This window comes from Triplophysa dalaica, chromosome 22 (assembly GCF_015846415.1).
Source record: "Triplophysa dalaica isolate WHDGS20190420 chromosome 22, ASM1584641v1, whole genome shotgun sequence".
In the NCBI taxonomy this organism is placed as follows: domain Eukaryota; kingdom Metazoa; phylum Chordata; class Actinopteri; order Cypriniformes; family Nemacheilidae; genus Triplophysa; species Triplophysa dalaica.
In genome coordinates, this window is record NC_079563.1 from 13,525,238 (window position 1) to 13,544,174 (window position 18,937).

General features: G+C 36.2%; 1 protein-coding gene across 2 annotated transcripts in view; it reads right to left on the reverse strand.

Annotated features, from left to right (window-relative positions):
• Positions 1–385: 385 nt before the first annotated feature.
• Positions 386–18,937, reverse strand: part of opcml (opioid binding protein/cell adhesion molecule-like) — a 121,228-nt gene continuing 102,676 nt past the window's right edge. For both annotated transcript variants that reach the window (XM_056736692.1, XM_056736691.1), the window contains 4 exons: positions 6,764–6,898; positions 6,532–6,652; positions 4,103–4,254; positions 386–3,820 (listed from right to left, as the gene is read on the reverse strand). In XM_056736692.1, the coding sequence (XP_056592670.1) occupies positions 3,717–3,820; positions 4,103–4,254; positions 6,532–6,652; positions 6,764–6,898 (512 nt within the window). In that variant the 3' untranslated portion in view covers positions 386–3,716. The remainder of the gene's footprint in view (positions 3,821–4,102; positions 4,255–6,531; positions 6,653–6,763; positions 6,899–18,937) is intronic.

Consider the following 18,937-nt stretch of genomic DNA (forward strand, 5'->3'; position numbering starts at 1 on the left):
ACTGACTAAGTGGCAGCATTTTTTAATGCTCTATGGATTAGGTTCCGGTAAAATTATTGACAAAAACACGTATTAGACTGATAATGTCTCATAGTGTTAATATTTCTGGAGGACAGATAAAAAGCGATAAGTTCCATTGACTACAAAACAATGGATAACCTCTTTAATCAATTAAAGACACTTATTGATTTCTGTGACATAACATTTGATTATTATTAGTTTTATATAATGCTTAAATATAAGGCACTCAAGGCCAAGCTATATTTTATTTTCACGACTTAAATGGTCCGTTCTGTTGTCTCTGCGGTCATTATATTCAGTGTTCTTTAATTGTAATTATTGCTTATTTTCAAGAAACCAGGTTAGACAGCCAAGAAGCCCAAACTAGAAGAAAATATTCTTAACTTTATTACACAGAACACATACAACAGTCTTACTCATTTTCCAATAGTAAAAAAGAAAAATACAACTACGGCTGTACATGCACATTGAGAGAGCGTTGTGTTGCAAATGTTAAGGTATCATACACTTTACAATCTGAACTAGATAGAGACAGTCAGAAAAATAAATACAAACATACAATATAGTTTGGCAAGGGCATTTTGAATGAAACACTTGATATGGATGGGCTCTACCGTGTGTACTTACAGCGGTGCCAAGACTGGATGTCAATGACAGTTTGCAATTTTTTCACTTTGATATGATGACAAGGAATATATCAATTAAAAAAATTCAGGAAAACAATGACATTTGGAACTATTTATATAACCAGTTTGTAATGTAAATGGGTATATTATGTAAGATATATACAGTACTGCTGTTCACTGTGAATACGGTTGTGATGGCTGTGATGTGAAACAAAGAATTAGAGCACAAATTTATACTTTTGTACTGTATATTACAGCAACTGTTCAAATGACATCACTGTCAGTAGCATCTTCACCTTCATTGTGACAAAACAATATTACTGCTTAAAATATCAATCAACATTATAGGCACCAAAATTAAATACTCTTACATTCTATGGTACAACTAATTTATGTATATAACCTGTTATGTAAATCCTTGGGCAAGTCACTTGAAATGCTTAAATAGTATTAAATATCATAATGTCATTAAAATGAGTCCAAGTATTTGATTAAATTAGTACAGGAAGTGACTGTTTACACAAGCATCATATTTTCAAGGCTGAATCTATGTGATTTCAGTGTAAATACATGATTTTTTGCACGCAAGGCACAACGCTAACAAGGAAAAGGTGCTTTCATTTCAGCAATTACACCATCCTCAAAATAAACCAAATCAAATCGAAACCGAACAAATAAATGTCATTTCTATTTGCATATTTTAAGATTCGTTTATCGTTTCTCACATAGAGAATAGCATTTTTAACATGTGCCGCATGATCCAGAACACAGTCGTACTTAATGCAGAGCGTGACTAAAATGAGGTCCGATTATTATCCCGACTCTTCCCTACGCAAGAAAGCGATGAAGCATGTGCACAGCCCGAAACGTTTCTAACCAACAGCCATTTGTAAGAGCTCCGCCAAGCCAAGGTAACCAACAATTACGTAACCAATTCAATGACGACAAACCTTCAATAAGTCACATCAAACTCACACAGCAAGGCTCAAGCAGTATATATCCTTCAAATTAAAGGCAGAGGAATCTAACTTTAAAATCAGCTGAAAGGTCATTTACAATGTATGGGCATGTATTTATTTCTCAGTGATGCGGCAGCCCTTGGACCGATTCATCACTCTTCGGCGTGTTTATGCGCCGCTGTTGACAGTGCTCACTGAAGCTGAATGCTGACACGGACAAGGTCTCATTTTAAGAGTTTAATGCTAGTCGAGTGTGTACGTCTGTATCTCATGGGTTCCTCCCGCTCTTAATTAGAATGCTTCACTATGGTGCTTAGTGCGGACCCGAGGTCATTTGCGTTCTCGGTTGAGAGTCGGCGGTCGCTTTTAAGAACCCTGATGAGTGTGCCTGAAATGTTTGGTAATGTAAAACCGGTGCGGATTACTCTCACTTACAAAAATGCATGTTTTTGGTCTGGAAATCTTGTACACATTGTTGACATTGTACCGTCTGTATTTCAGACCCAAATAACACAATGACCCGCGGGGTGTCGTTGCATCGAAACCCAGTTGAGACCAAGCCATCGAACCAATTGTTGAAACAGGCTTAATGCCAGCTTCTTATGAATAAATATAACCAGCAAACATGTTAATTCCTTCATAAGTGTGTTGAAAGGTTCCATATGGAGTATCAGGTCCAAACTTGTGGCCTATGAGGGGTAAGCGTATTAAGATATTGAATAAATCGATGCAATAAATGAAACCTAAGATTACAGTTTTCTTTCACCTTCTCAAACATGCACAACTTGACATTTATATGGCATTATATTAGTGTGGAAATGAGTGCTAAAGATCACAGATAAATTGATGGTTATCGCCCACAGATATAGAGATGCTTCTATTATGATATTTTCCTCCCCTCACAAGATATTAAATATCTATATATTGTAATATTATCATTTTAATATATCATATGAGATAAGAGTTTTGGCCTCTGTCAAATTGATTTTTCCATTAAGATTCCAGAATACAAACCCATAACACGTTTAAAAGAAACTCGGCACCAAAAACCTCAGAAAGAACAGTTTTAACACTTTAATAAAAATCTCGATAAAATAAAAGAAATATAAAAAGGGATTTTCTACCGAGTATGCGATATGCAATGATTTTGGTGGCATGTCACTACCAACATGCCTCTTTGAATGCGAAGAAAATGAATCCCTTGAACTTCACAGGAGAAAGTTTCATCTCGCCGTGATTACACTTCCAGTGATAAATGACTCCATTTGAGAATATGGTACGGCTGTCAATCTTTTAAGGTCATAATACTGTATTTTTAACTATGTATTGTGCAGCTTCCTATCACACATACACTTAGATTTTCGGGCATATGATCTGCATCTATAGTAAGAAACGTATCTACGGTAAAGTATGTTAGACCTGGTCTATCCTACCGCATGTAACTACAGTATGTCAGCTCAGTACACATGCAAGTTATCTTAACGTTTCCACTGGTTTTTAAACAAAATGAGCGACATCATTGGCCGGTGGACGCTGGAGGATGCTGTATGTCTTTTGGATCTGTGTGCTATATTATATTGGACGCATAGATCTTATAAATGTGTGAACGGTATTTGCATACATCTGTACATGTACAGTAAATCAAATGTCACGTTTTTTTATTATTGTTTCTTTTTTGCTGTTTGTCATTTTCTCCATTATTTAAAAAAAAGAACCATGTTATTTTACATGAAACAGGACACAGCAGTAACCTCACACAGTTCAATACTGAGCAAAAAAACCATTCAGTTATTCACGATTACATGTGTTTTTGCTTCTCTTTTCACATACAAAAGGTTGGAGAGACACATATACTGTAGTTGGATCTATAATTTCTACCCAGCTAATGACAGACTCCATTCACGGTCCGATTTACTGTTTAAAAATCCAAAACACTCCTAAATCCCAAAGCATCCAATTACAGACCCATAAACCCACACTGACCTCTTTCCTTCGGAAATAAAGCATAAGGCAAAAGAATAAAAACAATAATAACCCATAAAGTATTCAACCTCAACGTGTGGGACCGTGAGTCTGTGTTCGTTCTGAGAAGCGGCCAGGTGCTTTAGCATCAAAACTTGCTCAGTTGCGAGAGAGTCAGGACAAGAGTTAGGAGCAAGAGCGAGCTGGTTGGTGTTGAAGCTGAATTGTTCACGTCGTGTATCGCTCCGGGGCCTGTGGGAAGAAAAAGCGCTTGAATGTGATGTGCGACCCTACACGGTAACATCGAGCATGTGTTTCAGCATGCATTACTGTATGTTGCTCGAGGAAATCGTCACAAATACACAGCTCGCAAATCATCAGCGTTGGTGTGAGCCTCGAGGCGGCGAGACGTTGATTTAATTGTATCAGGCAGATATTTAACACATTTCGATGCTCATTGACTACGCCGCGTTACGCTTGACATGAGTTGCGTGCATAAATTAACATGTTTAGTTATTAGAGGCAGACTCTTACCGTACAAAATGATGCTTGCGTTTGTTATCCCCAACGTGTTCCTAGCCACGCAGGTGTAGTTCCCGTAATCCTCTTCAGAGACGTTAAAGAATGTTAGCATGGATTGTTTGCCCTTGTTTTCAATCTTGATCCCTTGGAGTCCGTTAAAAATTCTGTAAAAATGGGGTGGAGTTAGATGTGCGTACGATGACCCTAGATGTCTAATCATTTTATTTCATATTATTTATTTATTTAAATGGCTAACACATGAAACGACAGCCTTGGTGTTAATAGGTTTGAAATATAAGTTTGAATTCCGTCTGTATCATTTCTGGATCCTGTCTTTTATTAGAATAGTTTATTCAAGTGTGCTATTGGTTTGTTTAAAAACTATAAATAATTGTATAGTATATTATAGTATATTATGTATACAGTATATTTTTAGTCAACTTTTTATGTACTTTAAGAAAACTTGACCTGTACTGACATGAATGTCTAATTTAATTTGTTGTGAACGAGACACTGTATAAGTTTTTTTGGTTATGTATTTTAGGTATAACTGGCTTGTAGTTGTGTTTAATCTATTGATTGAGTAGCCTATTAAATCCTTTTTTAACTCGCAAACTAAAATTTATATAGTAACAATATAATGTATGATATGCATTGAATATAAATAGTAACCGATAAGTAAACTAGTAAACCATGTATAATGTTAAGAAAATGGTCAAGTATACTGCAGTAAAAAACGATGTTAAGTTTGCTTAAAGTATACTTGTGATTAACAACGACTAAATTAGCAATTTAATAACTGTATACTTCAAAGTGTACGGTCATAACCTAAAATGTGCTACAAGTACTGAACTATTAAAACTATCATTAAACCTATAAATTCAAACAAAGATGTTTATGTAGACTAGGTGTGTATTCAATGTTTACTACTATTACACTAAAATTAATTTGTATTAACTAAAACGTGCGCAAATTCAGTCCCAAGAAGTACTGAAATACAAGTATGCTACTAGGGCATACATATGAGTATACTTACAGTTTTTCTCAATTGCTTTGGCAAATTTTTCGCAACAGTCTTAACATTCTCTAAACTGTGAGTGCAAATGTCACAGCTGTTTGCTGGAACTCTAGAACTTTATTGCATGTCTGCAAAATGATGTACATCCAAAACATTTCATTCATGCTTCAAAACCTAGTTATCTTGTCAGTTATTTGGCCATGGCCACCAAAATATAAAGTACTTTTGTCATCGTGTGAGTCACACTGGTCAAAATGTTTAGTTGTTTTTTCACCATGACAGTCAACCATGGAAGTTAAGGTTTCATAAAAAAAAAAAATTGAGAAGAGTCAATAGTACATACAAACATAAATGTACTGAATTAATCAAAATGTTCATTACATGTAAACTGAAATCTTGCTTGTCCAATTGCTGTACATTTCATATTTCTAACGGTATGTTACAACAAAAATACAATAGTAAATAACTACAAAATAACCTTCATGAAAAACGAATTATTCTTGTTGGACATCCTGTCGCTCTTGTTGGTCAGGCCAAAGATTTTCATCAACATCACATCTTATATTTTCCATTGTCATGCACCGGGGAAAAAATCTCCTTGAATGCCGCACCCATCCCCTGCAATGATCAGCTGTGATGTCCTCACATGCAGGATTCATGGCATCCAACAGAGACATCTGATCTTGTGGTCTATGATCATATACTTTCCACCTCAAATTAGAAAAAAACTCTTCTATTGGGTTTAGGAATGGAACTCCACTGTTATCCATTCATGTGCAGCAAACCACTCCCTTACAATGTTGGTTCGGTGGAAGCTGACATTATCCCAGACAACAACATAATTTGCCAATGTAGCAGACATTACAAACAATATCAATGTCAGATATTTATGTAATTTACATGCGTGTATACCAGTTTTTAATAAGTGAATGGATTGTTTTGAATGTGATGAAAAATGATTGAGAAGTTGTGAAGAGTTTGACAGTTTAAGTGAGAATTGACTCATCAGTTTTGATCATCAACCCATACGCAATTATTTGTTGTGCAAACTGCAGACGATTGTACTTAATGTTTGCACACATGTGCCAAACCATTTGCAATTTGCTCAAATCAATAAGAAATCCCAATCTGATGTGAACAATAAGCTAATTGTTCAGAGATCTGATCTTATTGTTTTGGAAAATACAATTTTCATTTGATAATTGAGCCAAAGCAATTGAGAGATACTGTAATATAGTACATACTGTATACATGCAGTAATAATATACCAGAACCTCACTAATGTATCCTTAAAATAAATGTAATAATAAATAAAATAAATTGAACTATTCCTTTCTTGTCAAATCATTTCCTGTTCCCTGCCTGTCACTGTCATTAAAAAATGGCAAAACTCTTCAAGATAATATCAATAATATAGCCTTACCTGCGGTCACCTTTAAACCATTCATATTCCGCCAGAGGAACCGCTGACGCCTCACACCACAGAACCCCTTTCTGACCAACAGCCGTTCCTGTGCTCCGAGCGCGCAAGATGACAGGCGGATCTGTGAAATCAATCATGTATAGCTGGTATGTTCAGAACTAAAACTGTATGTCAGAAACAACCAGCGTCTATAAAGTATGTTAAAAGGAAAAATGTAAGACATAATACTCACAGTTGACTGTAACCTGAACAGTCTTTATGTCTGGAGTTGAGATATCGTTTGAAGTGACGCATTGGTATGAGCCAGACATGTCTTTGGTGATTCCATTAATTTCCACGTACTCGCCCTCGGTGATAATTTTGTTGCCTGTGCCAAAACCAAAAAGGACGAGGTTCTTATTATCATGTGTAAAATCATATTTCAACATTAAAACAGGGACAACAGTACTATGCTGATGTACAGACATGCTCACAACCACTTTTTGTCAAAACATCAGGAGCATTTTATAGCGCAAAATGCTTTAAATAAAAGGCTGTGATGGTGCTTGTTGGTATTATGTGAAAACAAAGTAAGTCTCTTTAAGAAAATCTAGCTTTGACATGCCCGACAACACAAGAGAACAACTGTCACGGCACATCAATATTCCATCATAACCCAGTCAGCCAACTTCAATATAACCTATAGCCACTGTTGAAATTCTGCACAGGACGGAGGCTGTTTCAAATGAATCACTGTAGTGCCATAATGCCACAATTATTCCTGCTTCATTTAATTCCCACTGGCTCCGACTAGAGACAACCGACCCGAGAAAATCCACCGCGTTTTCAGCTGTTGTTCTTAAATCCTAAAGCAGGCACGCTTATTTTGCTATGATCTCACTGAAATTCAGAGGATTTATTCAACATGAACATGAATCTGAAGGCAGAACAAGGTTGGCGAATGTCAATGAGGAAAAAATGTCACACTCTGCTGACCCCCATTAACCCCCTGTTGTTCTTTGCTTGTTAAGTCAATCATTCTACAAACCCCGCCTCTTTCTCTGACTCTATTCCCAAGCAAAACAGATATCAGCGGTCTTAAATTATTCAGTTATTCCTCAGAGGGAAAGAAATAAAGTTTTACCCTCAGGTTCATGAAGGCAGCTAGTGCAAATGCCACTCTCCAAAAACTACATTTAATCCATCTCATTAATACAGCCTCGCTACCCGTACAGTAAAAGGTTGAGGAATGGACCTGCGTTGCTATTTTGTTTCTAATAACATGGCCTTGGGGATTGTGGGAAAGTTGGTAATTATGCTTATCTCCTCGTGTGACTCAGGCCTGTCATTTTTTAAAGTTCGAGCAATCGTTGAAGGGGCAGTGCTGTAAAAAACAGATACCCCAAAGCGTGTCCTTTCTGAGCCGAAAATGACATGCCTACATTTGAATAACTATTTTAAAATATGACTTTAAACCATTTTTTCTGGTACAGCGTCGCCTAAAAGTATGTTGATATTAAAGCCACAATAAGCCACAAAAGCCCATGCATGTCATTGTTTTAGATATGAAACCAAAAAGACCAACAAACACTTATAAAACAAACTTTTTTTATTCACTTTTTTTGGTATTTAAATTCATACACTAACTGTATTGAAATCCTATTGAACAAAAATAAATTTATTGATAACACATTGAAATAAGGTTAAATTTGTAACATTAGTGAATGCAATAGCGAACATGAACTAACAATAAACGAAAAAGCTTTTATTAATCTTTGTTAATGTAAGTAAATGCTAATATTTGAATTTTTTATTTTTATAACTGTTCATATTAGTTCATTTTGCATTAACAAATGTTATGATTTTAAAAATGTATATTAGTATAAATAAATACAGTATATATATATATTAAATATATTATATTGCTTAAAAAGTGGATATGAACTTGCTTTTTTGCATTATTTGTGGTATTTTTTTGTTGTTGGTAGAAATATTGATAGTTCACAGAATGAAAAATAATGATAATTTTACCTAAATACATACCTAATAATAGAACATTTTAAAATAAAACTGGTTTTGAAATGGTCTCTTAATTTTTGTTTCTTATGAATACTATATTATACAATTTATACATTTGATATAAACAATACAATAAATTAAATGTCCAGGTGAGAAGACAATCAGTTACAGTATATAAATGTTGACTAAATATTCTTTATATCACGGCATCATTCAATAGGAAATCACATGCGGCTCAGAGAGTGGAGAACAGGTGTCGGGAAAGGATCCTACTGGGCGCACACATATTCTATACATGCCAATATGTGTGCAGTTTATTGTAGTCAAGTCTATCAACAGTACAATGATTTTTATCTCTCTCTCTCTCTCTTTTAAACTGGCCCAGGTGTTTAACCACCTCATGAAAACTTGATTACTTTCCAAGTGATACATTCTGCCAAAAAGGAGTTTAGATGTAAATGCTCTGGCTTTCTGACAGATTGATTTCTTTTACAAGAATTACAAAAGTTTTAAAAGGGAGAAACCTTTACTTCATAAAGGTTTCAAAGCAATAATAATAAAGGAAATTCATCAGCTCTCTCTCTGCAACTCGTTTTCTTGTACATGAAAGGGTCCTTTCATGAAGGATGTGATATACATTTATAACATCCCCACTGTACGACTGCAATCTCAATTGATGGTCGTAATGTTTGCTCTTTCCTATGCTCTACACACACATACACACACTTTTTCAACTTTTTTCCCCAAACTTTCAAGGACGGCACTTTTATTAAATGACCTGCTCTCACTTTACTGTTTGCGTACGGTGGATTAAGAGTGCTTCTGCTTTAAGTGAAGATTTCCTCTTGGTGGACACCTTGCCGTGTGCAGTTGTCACGACAACGCATGACGGATCCCCACCAACACAAAGGCAATTCTTTGATTGTATAACAAAGCTTCCATTGTTTTGCTTAACGTATAGCTGCGTATTAGCAACAAAAATAACATTGAAAGGCATAAAACACAAAGGCAAAACCCTATAAGCGGTTGACTAAAGAGCAGCCATAACAGTGACACATCGAGCAATTTTCATGAAGTTCATTTGTATTTAACTATTAAAGATCGGTCAGTTTGGTTTTAGAACAGCGTCGGGTCGCTCGCAGACAGCGGCAGTGGAAAGCAATGATTTATAATGTTTACTTTAGAGACAAAAACCCCGGCCCACAGCAATTACATCCAGCACTGAGTAATAATGCTGCTGTTGTCATGAGACCATCCACTTCAACAGAGAAGAGCATTATTAGGACATAAAGGAACATGACAAAGAAAACAGTGAGAATAAGTGAAAGAGTCTGTTTTGTCTGAGTACAGTGGGTTGGGGAGGCAGAAAAGCTTGTATAACTGAATTTAGTGAGATTAGGATCGAGGGAACGGCTCTCCTCCCATGTTACAGTCGGAAGGCAAAGTAGTTTAAACTGATCACCTCGCTGAGGCTGAGGAAACAACATTAAGATAAGGCTTTATTAAAGGGATGTCTGACTTTATTAAACTTGTGTGATTAAATATTGGCATATATATCAGTATAAGCCGACTTATCTTTTTAGCATTACCTTTTTCTGTTCCTGCTGTTAAACCTTTTCTCATCGGCCTCCGGAGACTAGAACAAGTGGAAATAGGTAAATAAAAGATTTTCCAGTCTGAATTAAATTAGTCCCAGTGTTCATGAATAATAGATTGACATTGACAACTTTTTATGTCCTTTTTTGTTAGTGGGGGAGTGTTGTAAGACATTTTACGCAAATGAACTTTAAAAAAAGATTTGAATCCTATACAAACTTTTGCAACCTAAATTATTAATGAAAATAAAACTCTAAATTCGGTAACACTTCATTATAGGGGGCACTTCTCACTATTAACTATTTGTAATTAGCATGCCTTTATTGACTGTTTATTAGTACTTATAAAGCACATATTCTGCATGACCAAACTCTACATCCTAATCCTACCCAATACCTATTCTTAACAACTACCTTACTAACTATTACTAAGCAAAAAAAATTGAGTTTATAGGGAAAAAAAGTCATTGTTAATGGTTTTGGTAATAGCGAGAATCGCTGCCTATACGGAAGTGTAACCGAAAATTCTGTTAGGTTTGTCCATATTTATATCAAGCACAGATTGAAACAACCCAACATTTTAGAGCGTATAATGACAATTCATACATGAACTCGCTGACTAACTCACTCATTCATACAAAACGTAACTGGCCAAAACAAAAGAGACAGTGTGTGTATTGATCAATTGTGTTGTGGCTCACTGCATTATTTCTATAAAAAAATATTTGTTACATTTATAACATATGTCATATTTTTCTAATGGTGTGTTCAGACCAAACGCGAATTGCGCGTCAAGCGCGAGTGATTTACATGTTAAGTCAATGCAAAGACGCGATAGACCTACTTGCGGCGCGAATCGCGCGAATGAGGCGGCGCGAATGACGCGAATTGCGCGAATGAGCCGGCGCGAATGAAGCGAATTGCGCGAATGACGCGAATTGCGCGGATGACGCGAATCGCGCGAATTGAGCGTTCGCGTGATTCGCGCGATACGCGCGATTCGCTCGAGTTGAAAAATCTGAACTTTGGCGAAAATTCGCGCCGCGTTAACCAATCAGTAGCTTGCTCTAGCAGTCAGGTGATTATGATGTTGCGAGGGGACGCAGAAATCTCAACAACAATGGAGGACAAAATCACCGTTGCTTTATGTGGATACCTGGAGCTGTACGATACATCTTACTTTTATCGAAACTGAAATAAAAAGGATTTTGCTTGGAAGAAAGTGAGTGAGGAGGTCGGACAATCTGGCAAGTTGTCAAAAACGATCTTTACACAATTTAAGCAATTTATCTATAAGGGAATGGAGCTGGCTGGCAGAAGCCCCTCCCATGACGCGAATTCGCGTCTGCATTGAAGTGAGTTTGACGCGCAAATGAAGCGAATTTGACGCGCGAATGAAGCGATTAAACTAAAATGTTCAAGCGTCCAAGTACACGCGAATAGCGCGATTTATTCGCGCAATTCGCGTTCGGTCTGAACACAACATAACAACCACAATCATGGGCTTTTTAAAGAAGAAACGGTTAACACGAACCTATAGCATTTAAAGAGCCCCAAGTGATCCTTCTGGCCGAATTAAAAGATTTGTGGATTTCTCTCAAACACTGACAAATAGCTGGGTAGGCTTTAATGCTACACTTTCGGTGTCAGGTGGTATAACCAATGTAAAACAAAGAAAATGCTATTTCATCAAACACCTTTTAATAGTAATATAGCTATATTAATGAACTTGGTAGCACAGACAAAACCTAATACAGAGTAAAAGTCTTTTCACTGTAAATTAGTTGCAAAAGTCAGGTGGTGCATTGATCAATATTTACAAAAAATTGGTTGTACAGCACCACATGTCGAGAAGTAAAAAAAGCAGAGAAAAAATGCATTTATATGTATTAAAATGTAATATCCAACAAACAAAACTTGTCAAAACACATTGTTTCTGACTTCAAATTATTCATTAGACACATTTGTAAAGGCCTTCCTATAAAATATGTTTTTCGAAGCTTATTTTGTCATTAACCTGCACACTGTGTCATTTCCTCGGCGTTCACTTTAGAGCTTGTGTGAATGTTATAAATCAGATTAAACAAGAGACCCTGCTGATTCTGTCATTTAACATCCATTAACGTGATTGCAAAATGAACCATAAAACAGACATTATATTTTACCTTCTTTCTTTGCCCAATAAATGCTTCAGAGTAATATCGGTATGAGACAATCGGGGGATGTGTGAAATGAATTCTGAAAGAAATGGGATTAGGAAATGTCCAGATTATCAAGATTCCGGAATACATAGTGAACTGGGTCATTGGCCAAATGCACAAAAAATGGCCATTCAATCTTGCTGGTAATATGGCGTGAAGCTACAGCTCGGCCTATGACAGAGTTTCTGCAGTTTTATTGCATTGTCATGGTAAGCATCTGCAGCAGACATTCTGGTTCTCTGCGTAAACTAATAAACACATTATGGAACGATATTACACATATAATGAGATTCTACTGTGCTAATGATTTCGTAATAAGCTGCTGACCGTCATTACTGTTTGTCAACATACCTAATTGCGTTTCGCAATCGTCCCTAAATGGACTGCCTCCTTAATAGAAATTCAAATGATGATTACTTCAGATTGTAAAGCAATGACTAAGCTAATTACAGGAAATCGTAATGCATATAACGGGAAAAATGAAGATGTCACGAGGACTTTTCATTACTCGGCGCGAGTAGCAGGATGCGAACGTAATTTCCAATAATCAGGTTTCGGGGAATCGAAGAGCCGGCGAGATGAAATCCCATCCTGAAAAAACGCCCAGAGACTTGCGGCGTCTTCACGAGAATATCATATTTTCTCATTTCTTTTATCACATTGTTGTGGGCTATTGTTAAAAACACTAGTAGTCCTTTATCTTGCCTTACTTCCCAATCTGAGGGCAGATCTGGGAACGCTGAACGGCAAAGAGGTCTGACATCAAGGAGTGAAGGTGAAGCAGGGAGTGAAAAAACGTGAACTTCCTCTGACAGCGCTACGGGAGAGGTACATGCCACAAAATCTCATTTTCTGAATTTGTATTTTTGTCTTGTGTTGTTTTTAACATCATTAAACAAGATAAATACACTCGAGAAGCAAAATTGTAAAATATAACAAGACATGATTTCCAAGAAAATAAGCATGAATCGAATTAAATTCAATTGAAAACAAGGGAAAAACTATTTGCCAAAGGGGTTAGGAAAATAAACACAGTTCAAGATAGATTCTATGAAAACAAACCTTAATATCTTACGCAATAGCGCTTCTCAAGTGAATTTAACTTGTTTCGGGGATGTTTAAATATTTTTACGGGGAAATGAGAGTGAAATTGTTTTTGCAGTGGAATTGTTTTTCCAAAGCATGTCCTTACTGCATATTAATAAATATGTTATATACCTCATTTCTCTTACAAATCACATTATATCAATAAACAAGGGTGACCATACGTGCCATCCGCCATTTCTATAAATGTGGCGCACATGTCATCAAGGTATATTTCAAGTTTTATTTCCAGAAAGGAACAGTTACATTTCAAGGTAAGAACGAAACTACAACGATTACGTCTATTGAGAAACAAATTCTCATTTTGTAATGATTTTTTAACTCAAATGAGACAACAGCGATAAAGTACACCCCTGAAAAATGCGACCTCCTAAGGTCGCAGCCACATCCAAGTCACAAAAAAATGGCACATATGGTCACCCTAATATATAGTGTATATGTCTATTACTCTCTGTTCATTGTCAGCAAGCCAACTTTTGTAGACTGCAGTTACAAGGTCTCATATCCCCAAAAATGTAAAGAGTGTTGGCTAATTTCACCCATCCTTGGATCAAACATTAGCAAACCCAACTGTTGAATAGTAAATTAAAATATTATGGGTTGTGTTAGTACAAAATGCTGGTTTGTTTTAACCCATTGTTGGGTCAAATATAACCCCATTTAGGGTTAATTAAACCCAACAGTCCATATTTGACCCAACGATAGGGTAAAAAAACTTTTTTTTTGGAGTGTATTATAAAAGGAATACTGCTGCATATCCAATACACTAAACAATATCAATGTCTTGCAAAGCCTAACAATAGATTGAGAAATAGAACAAACAACACATAAACACATAAACATTTGTCAAAACTTAAAATCCTTGAAATGTCTGTCTGGGTACTTACTGGAAATAATACTTGATCTGTCACTTTTGGAAAAACATGTTTTATGTTTTCTATATTTCGCTGTCATATCTACAGCAAAGTGTCTAAATCCTCCAATCATGCCCTGGTAAGCAGCAGGTCACCATGGTTACACAGTTCACTGGAACCGATCATCGCCGGCCGTCCGCTCCTTCACATCCTCTCTCTTTTCTTCCGCTTCTGGGTTTATTCTCTCTTCCAGACAAGTGCCGCCAAATAAATTTACTACTGCATGATTTATGTATGAACACATCTTCATTAAGCCAGTCAAAGTCAAGCCACTCTAATTAAAACAGAGATTTTATTTCTAACTGCCAATCAATTACTGCCTAGTAATGTCGCCCCTTGAGAGGGAAGAGGCCATTACAGCTTGGTGGGATGTCGTTTCTAGAATGGATGGACCTGCTCTCTTGGGCGTCGGTGTGCAATAAATGCCGAACGTTTGGCTTCTTTGTGGAGTAATGGTGAAGTTAACATCAGAGTGGGAAATGTTTGGGCAAATAGAGCAATTAAAAGCTTCCATGATCGTTTTCTTCTTACAAATAAATCTGTTTAATTCTGTTACGGACAATTTCAGGACTTTTTGTTTAAGCCTCAAAGACCAAGCAAAAAAATGCTTACTAATAAATAAATGAATGGGTTAGAGATATTGGTAGAAATTAGGGATGTTGGGGTGATGAAATTTTCCCACTGGTTAATCGATGTGTAAAAACACCTGTTGTACCGGTGACACCGGGGGTGAGGGGTTTGCTGTGAGGTGGTCGAAGATGCAGCCGTGCGCATGATGCATTTTACTTTCAGTAAATTCTAAGCTATTACCAGCAATTGCTTGAAATATTGGTGGGTTCAATATCTTTCTTAATAAAAACACACAAAACTAAAAAAAAGTACTATGACATTTGCTTATATTAAACACAGAACTTACTAAATGAATAATCACAGCACGAATCAAGCAAAAATAAATAAGAAACGAAAAAAAAACATTTACGTTAGATAAATTGCTTTTATAACAAAACAAGTAATCACAGCACAAATTGTGCAACAAATAAATAAATAAATAAGAAACAAATAATAATGAAATACGAGGCAAAATACGTTTATATTAAATAAATAAGAAAGGAATAACTTTTATTTTAAATAAATGGCAAAGCATGGGCTTTTTAAATTAGAAGAAAAAGACAATTAAAATGTAACCGGTTGATGACAGTGTTTACATATTCTAATATGTTCTTTGCCAAAAGCCTCCGCCACCATCTTGTCAGTCAGCATTTCACTCTCCTCACAAGATGAATAAAATCTGATTTCTGCTGCTGATCTTTTCTGCGACTCTTGTTTTCAGATGTACAGTCTGGTCTTTAACTAAACTAAGTGATTTATTACTATAAAAATAAAAAAATGACTGTGGGGATCGGTGCCACGGTGGACAAGTGATGTAATCGGTAGGCGGATGGACACTGTGTATCACCGGTGACACCGACTATCTCAACAAGCCTAGTCTACATGTTATTATTTGAGGGGAAGACACTAATAATGTCAATTTTGCTACAGTGGGATGGACTTTTCCATTAATAAAACACAGTTACTTAAATAAATAAATATTCTTCCTTTAAAAAGAAAAACACAATCACATCTCCATGCAGAATATTCTGTTCAGTTGTGTGTTTGGTATAACATAATGAATTGCTCTTGTCAACACATTTCACCAGAAAAGAGCTCATCCGCCCGCCCCCAAAAAACTTTGCCAAATTTAGGCCATAAATCAGCGCCGTCGAAAAACAAGTCAAGCTCTGTTCGTTCTTCAGCGTGTTAATTCTGTCATATAGAAATAAATAATGATTTATCACCAAGGCCTCCCAGCTCTCGCTGCCCCCTCTTTCTCTTCCCTGGCACGACAGTAAGCGTGACGCCATTCCCATGGCCCCGTAAGTCACATGTGTGAGTTTGTCATGGAAAGATAAGAAGGTGACGATGAATCTTGGGAATACGTGTTCTTTTCAGGCTTCATCGACTATGTGACTGGTTTAATAAGATGGAGAAGAGGTTGATTGTGCTTGAAACACATGAGCTTGGCTTGATAACACTGGATTTGGGACGGGGAATAGGAACTAGTTATTGTTTGACTCAAGGGAGGACGGCTCTGACACTGATATAACGTTAGAGCAAATTAGCTAACCCATAATTTCACAGAAAGAGAATGTAGCTTTTAATGTGGTTTGGTCTACGATTGCAGTCATATATATTTTTAACTGTTATATAAATGTTTCACGTTATCTTTATGATACAAATCTACGATAGATAGATTGATAGATAGATAGATAGATAGATAGATAGATAGATAGATAGATAGATAGATAGATAGATAGATACGTAGGTAGGTAGGTAGGTGGATGGGTGCTTGGATGGGTGGATAGATAGATGATAGATAGATAGATAGATAGATAGATAGATAGATAGATAGATAGATAGATAGATAGATAGATAGATAGATAGATAGATAGATAGATAGATAGATAGGTGGATGGGTGCTTGGATCGGTGGGTGGATAGATAGATGATAGATAGATAGATAGATAGATAGATAGATAGATAGATAGATAGATAGATAGATAGATAGATAGATAGATAGGTAGGTAGGTAGGTAGGTAGGTAGGTAGGTAGGTAGGTGGAGGGGTGCTTGGATGGGTGGATAGATGATAGATAGATAGATAGATAGATAGATAGATAGATAGATAGATAGATAGATAGATAGATAGATAGATAGATAGATAGATAGATAGATAGATAGATAGATAGGTAGGTAGGTAGGTAGGTAGGTAGGTAGGTAGGTAGGTTGGTGGATGGGTGCTTGGATGGGTGGATAGATAGATGATAGATAGATAGATAGATAGATAGATAGATAGATAGATAGATAGATAGATAGATAGATATAATTGCAAATAAATAGTTACATAGATACTTGTGCTCTGCAAGTCAGTTATGCTTCTTTGTCTTTGACCACAAGAAGCTCTTTCAAGTGTAACCAGAGTGTGAAAAAGGAGGGAAAGAGGGAAAAATACACTGATAGAGAGAGAGAGAGAGAGAGAGATCTGTCATGGTTCCAGGGCTAAACAAAGTCCCTCTCACAGCTGAGACGCTACAAAATGGAGACGCCCACATCACTGTGATACTACACAACAACTACAATCCCTGATTCATCAGATAACACATTCAGACCTGCTGTTCAAATTAGAGACATCTGAAATGAGAGGAAAAACACAAACAGAAAACTCAAGGATTATATGAACCCTCCAAAAGAGACAGAGACTCAAAGGACTGCATCTGATGGCTGAATAAGCGTGTCTGCCTGTAATGTTCAATGCCCAATGTACTATTGTGTAACATTTTATGTGGTTACACTGCACTGGTTAAACAAATTAGTTTGAGACTATAAAAGTGACTCTATTTTTAACACATCTGAATGCTACTTTTATTTATTCAATTATGTTCTACACAGCATATTGTACAGCTATGGAAAAATTAGGAGACCATTTAAAAAAAACATGTCAAAATAATATTTAAAAATAAAATATTCTCTGTATTTTTAGAACCTTAAATACTGCAAAGAAAACAAGTTCATATTCACAATTAAGAGGTACAACAGTAATATTTCTACATAAATTAATGAAAAGTTGTGATATTATTACAGTTTTCATGTGTCTTGTCATACTGTCTTGTCTTTTACATTGCTGTTGGATGACTATATGTCACTCCTGAGGTTTGATGGTCTGTTTGAATTCAACAGACACTGGACTGGAACGGCCGCAATACATCTAGAAATGCTGATTAAACGAAAATTTGAAATGGTCTCATTTTTTATTCACTGCCGTATGTGTGGGTTGAGGGGAGTTGCTACTATCATGCAAGTAAATAAAATCAAGGTTTTACTCTCTTAACACTAGTTTTGAGTTGTGACATATTTCCTAAAGGCCTGTGTGAAAATACTTGTCAAAATGTTTATCATAATGAAACAGTCAGATAATGCAATTCCACAGCAGCTCCACGTAAAAACACAAACACACAGCAAAGGTTGCAGAAATAAATAATGTAACAGATAAAATACACCGCAGTTGTGCTCACAGTGTAATTTAGCATTTATTCACTTGTGTGAAACAACATTCCTCGCGACTTGCTGTGAATTATGACGGTGCTAAAGGAACACACTTTGAATCTGCACTCTTAAAAAGTGATTCTCAGCATAATAGCAGAAGTAAAATGCACCGGCATGTTTTATAATCGTATAACAGTGACCTCAACTTGGTCTCATCCCGTCTGTGTAATACTACAGTGGATTAGTCAAGCCTGTCCTGATAGCTCTTCATTGATCCCACTGTTAATCTGACAGTTAACTGACAACCACGCCTGCCCTGACTATAGGGGTCAAAGCTTTACGTATATTGGGTGAGCATAACTTCTCTCATGACTAAATACATGTATATAGATGGTTTCAACGGCAACAACATAAACAAACGTTACGTGGCTCTACCTTAATTTCCGGTAGACCTCCCCAAAGAATCAATGACATATGAGTAGATTTAATTCAATAGAATGAATATACAATGAAATAT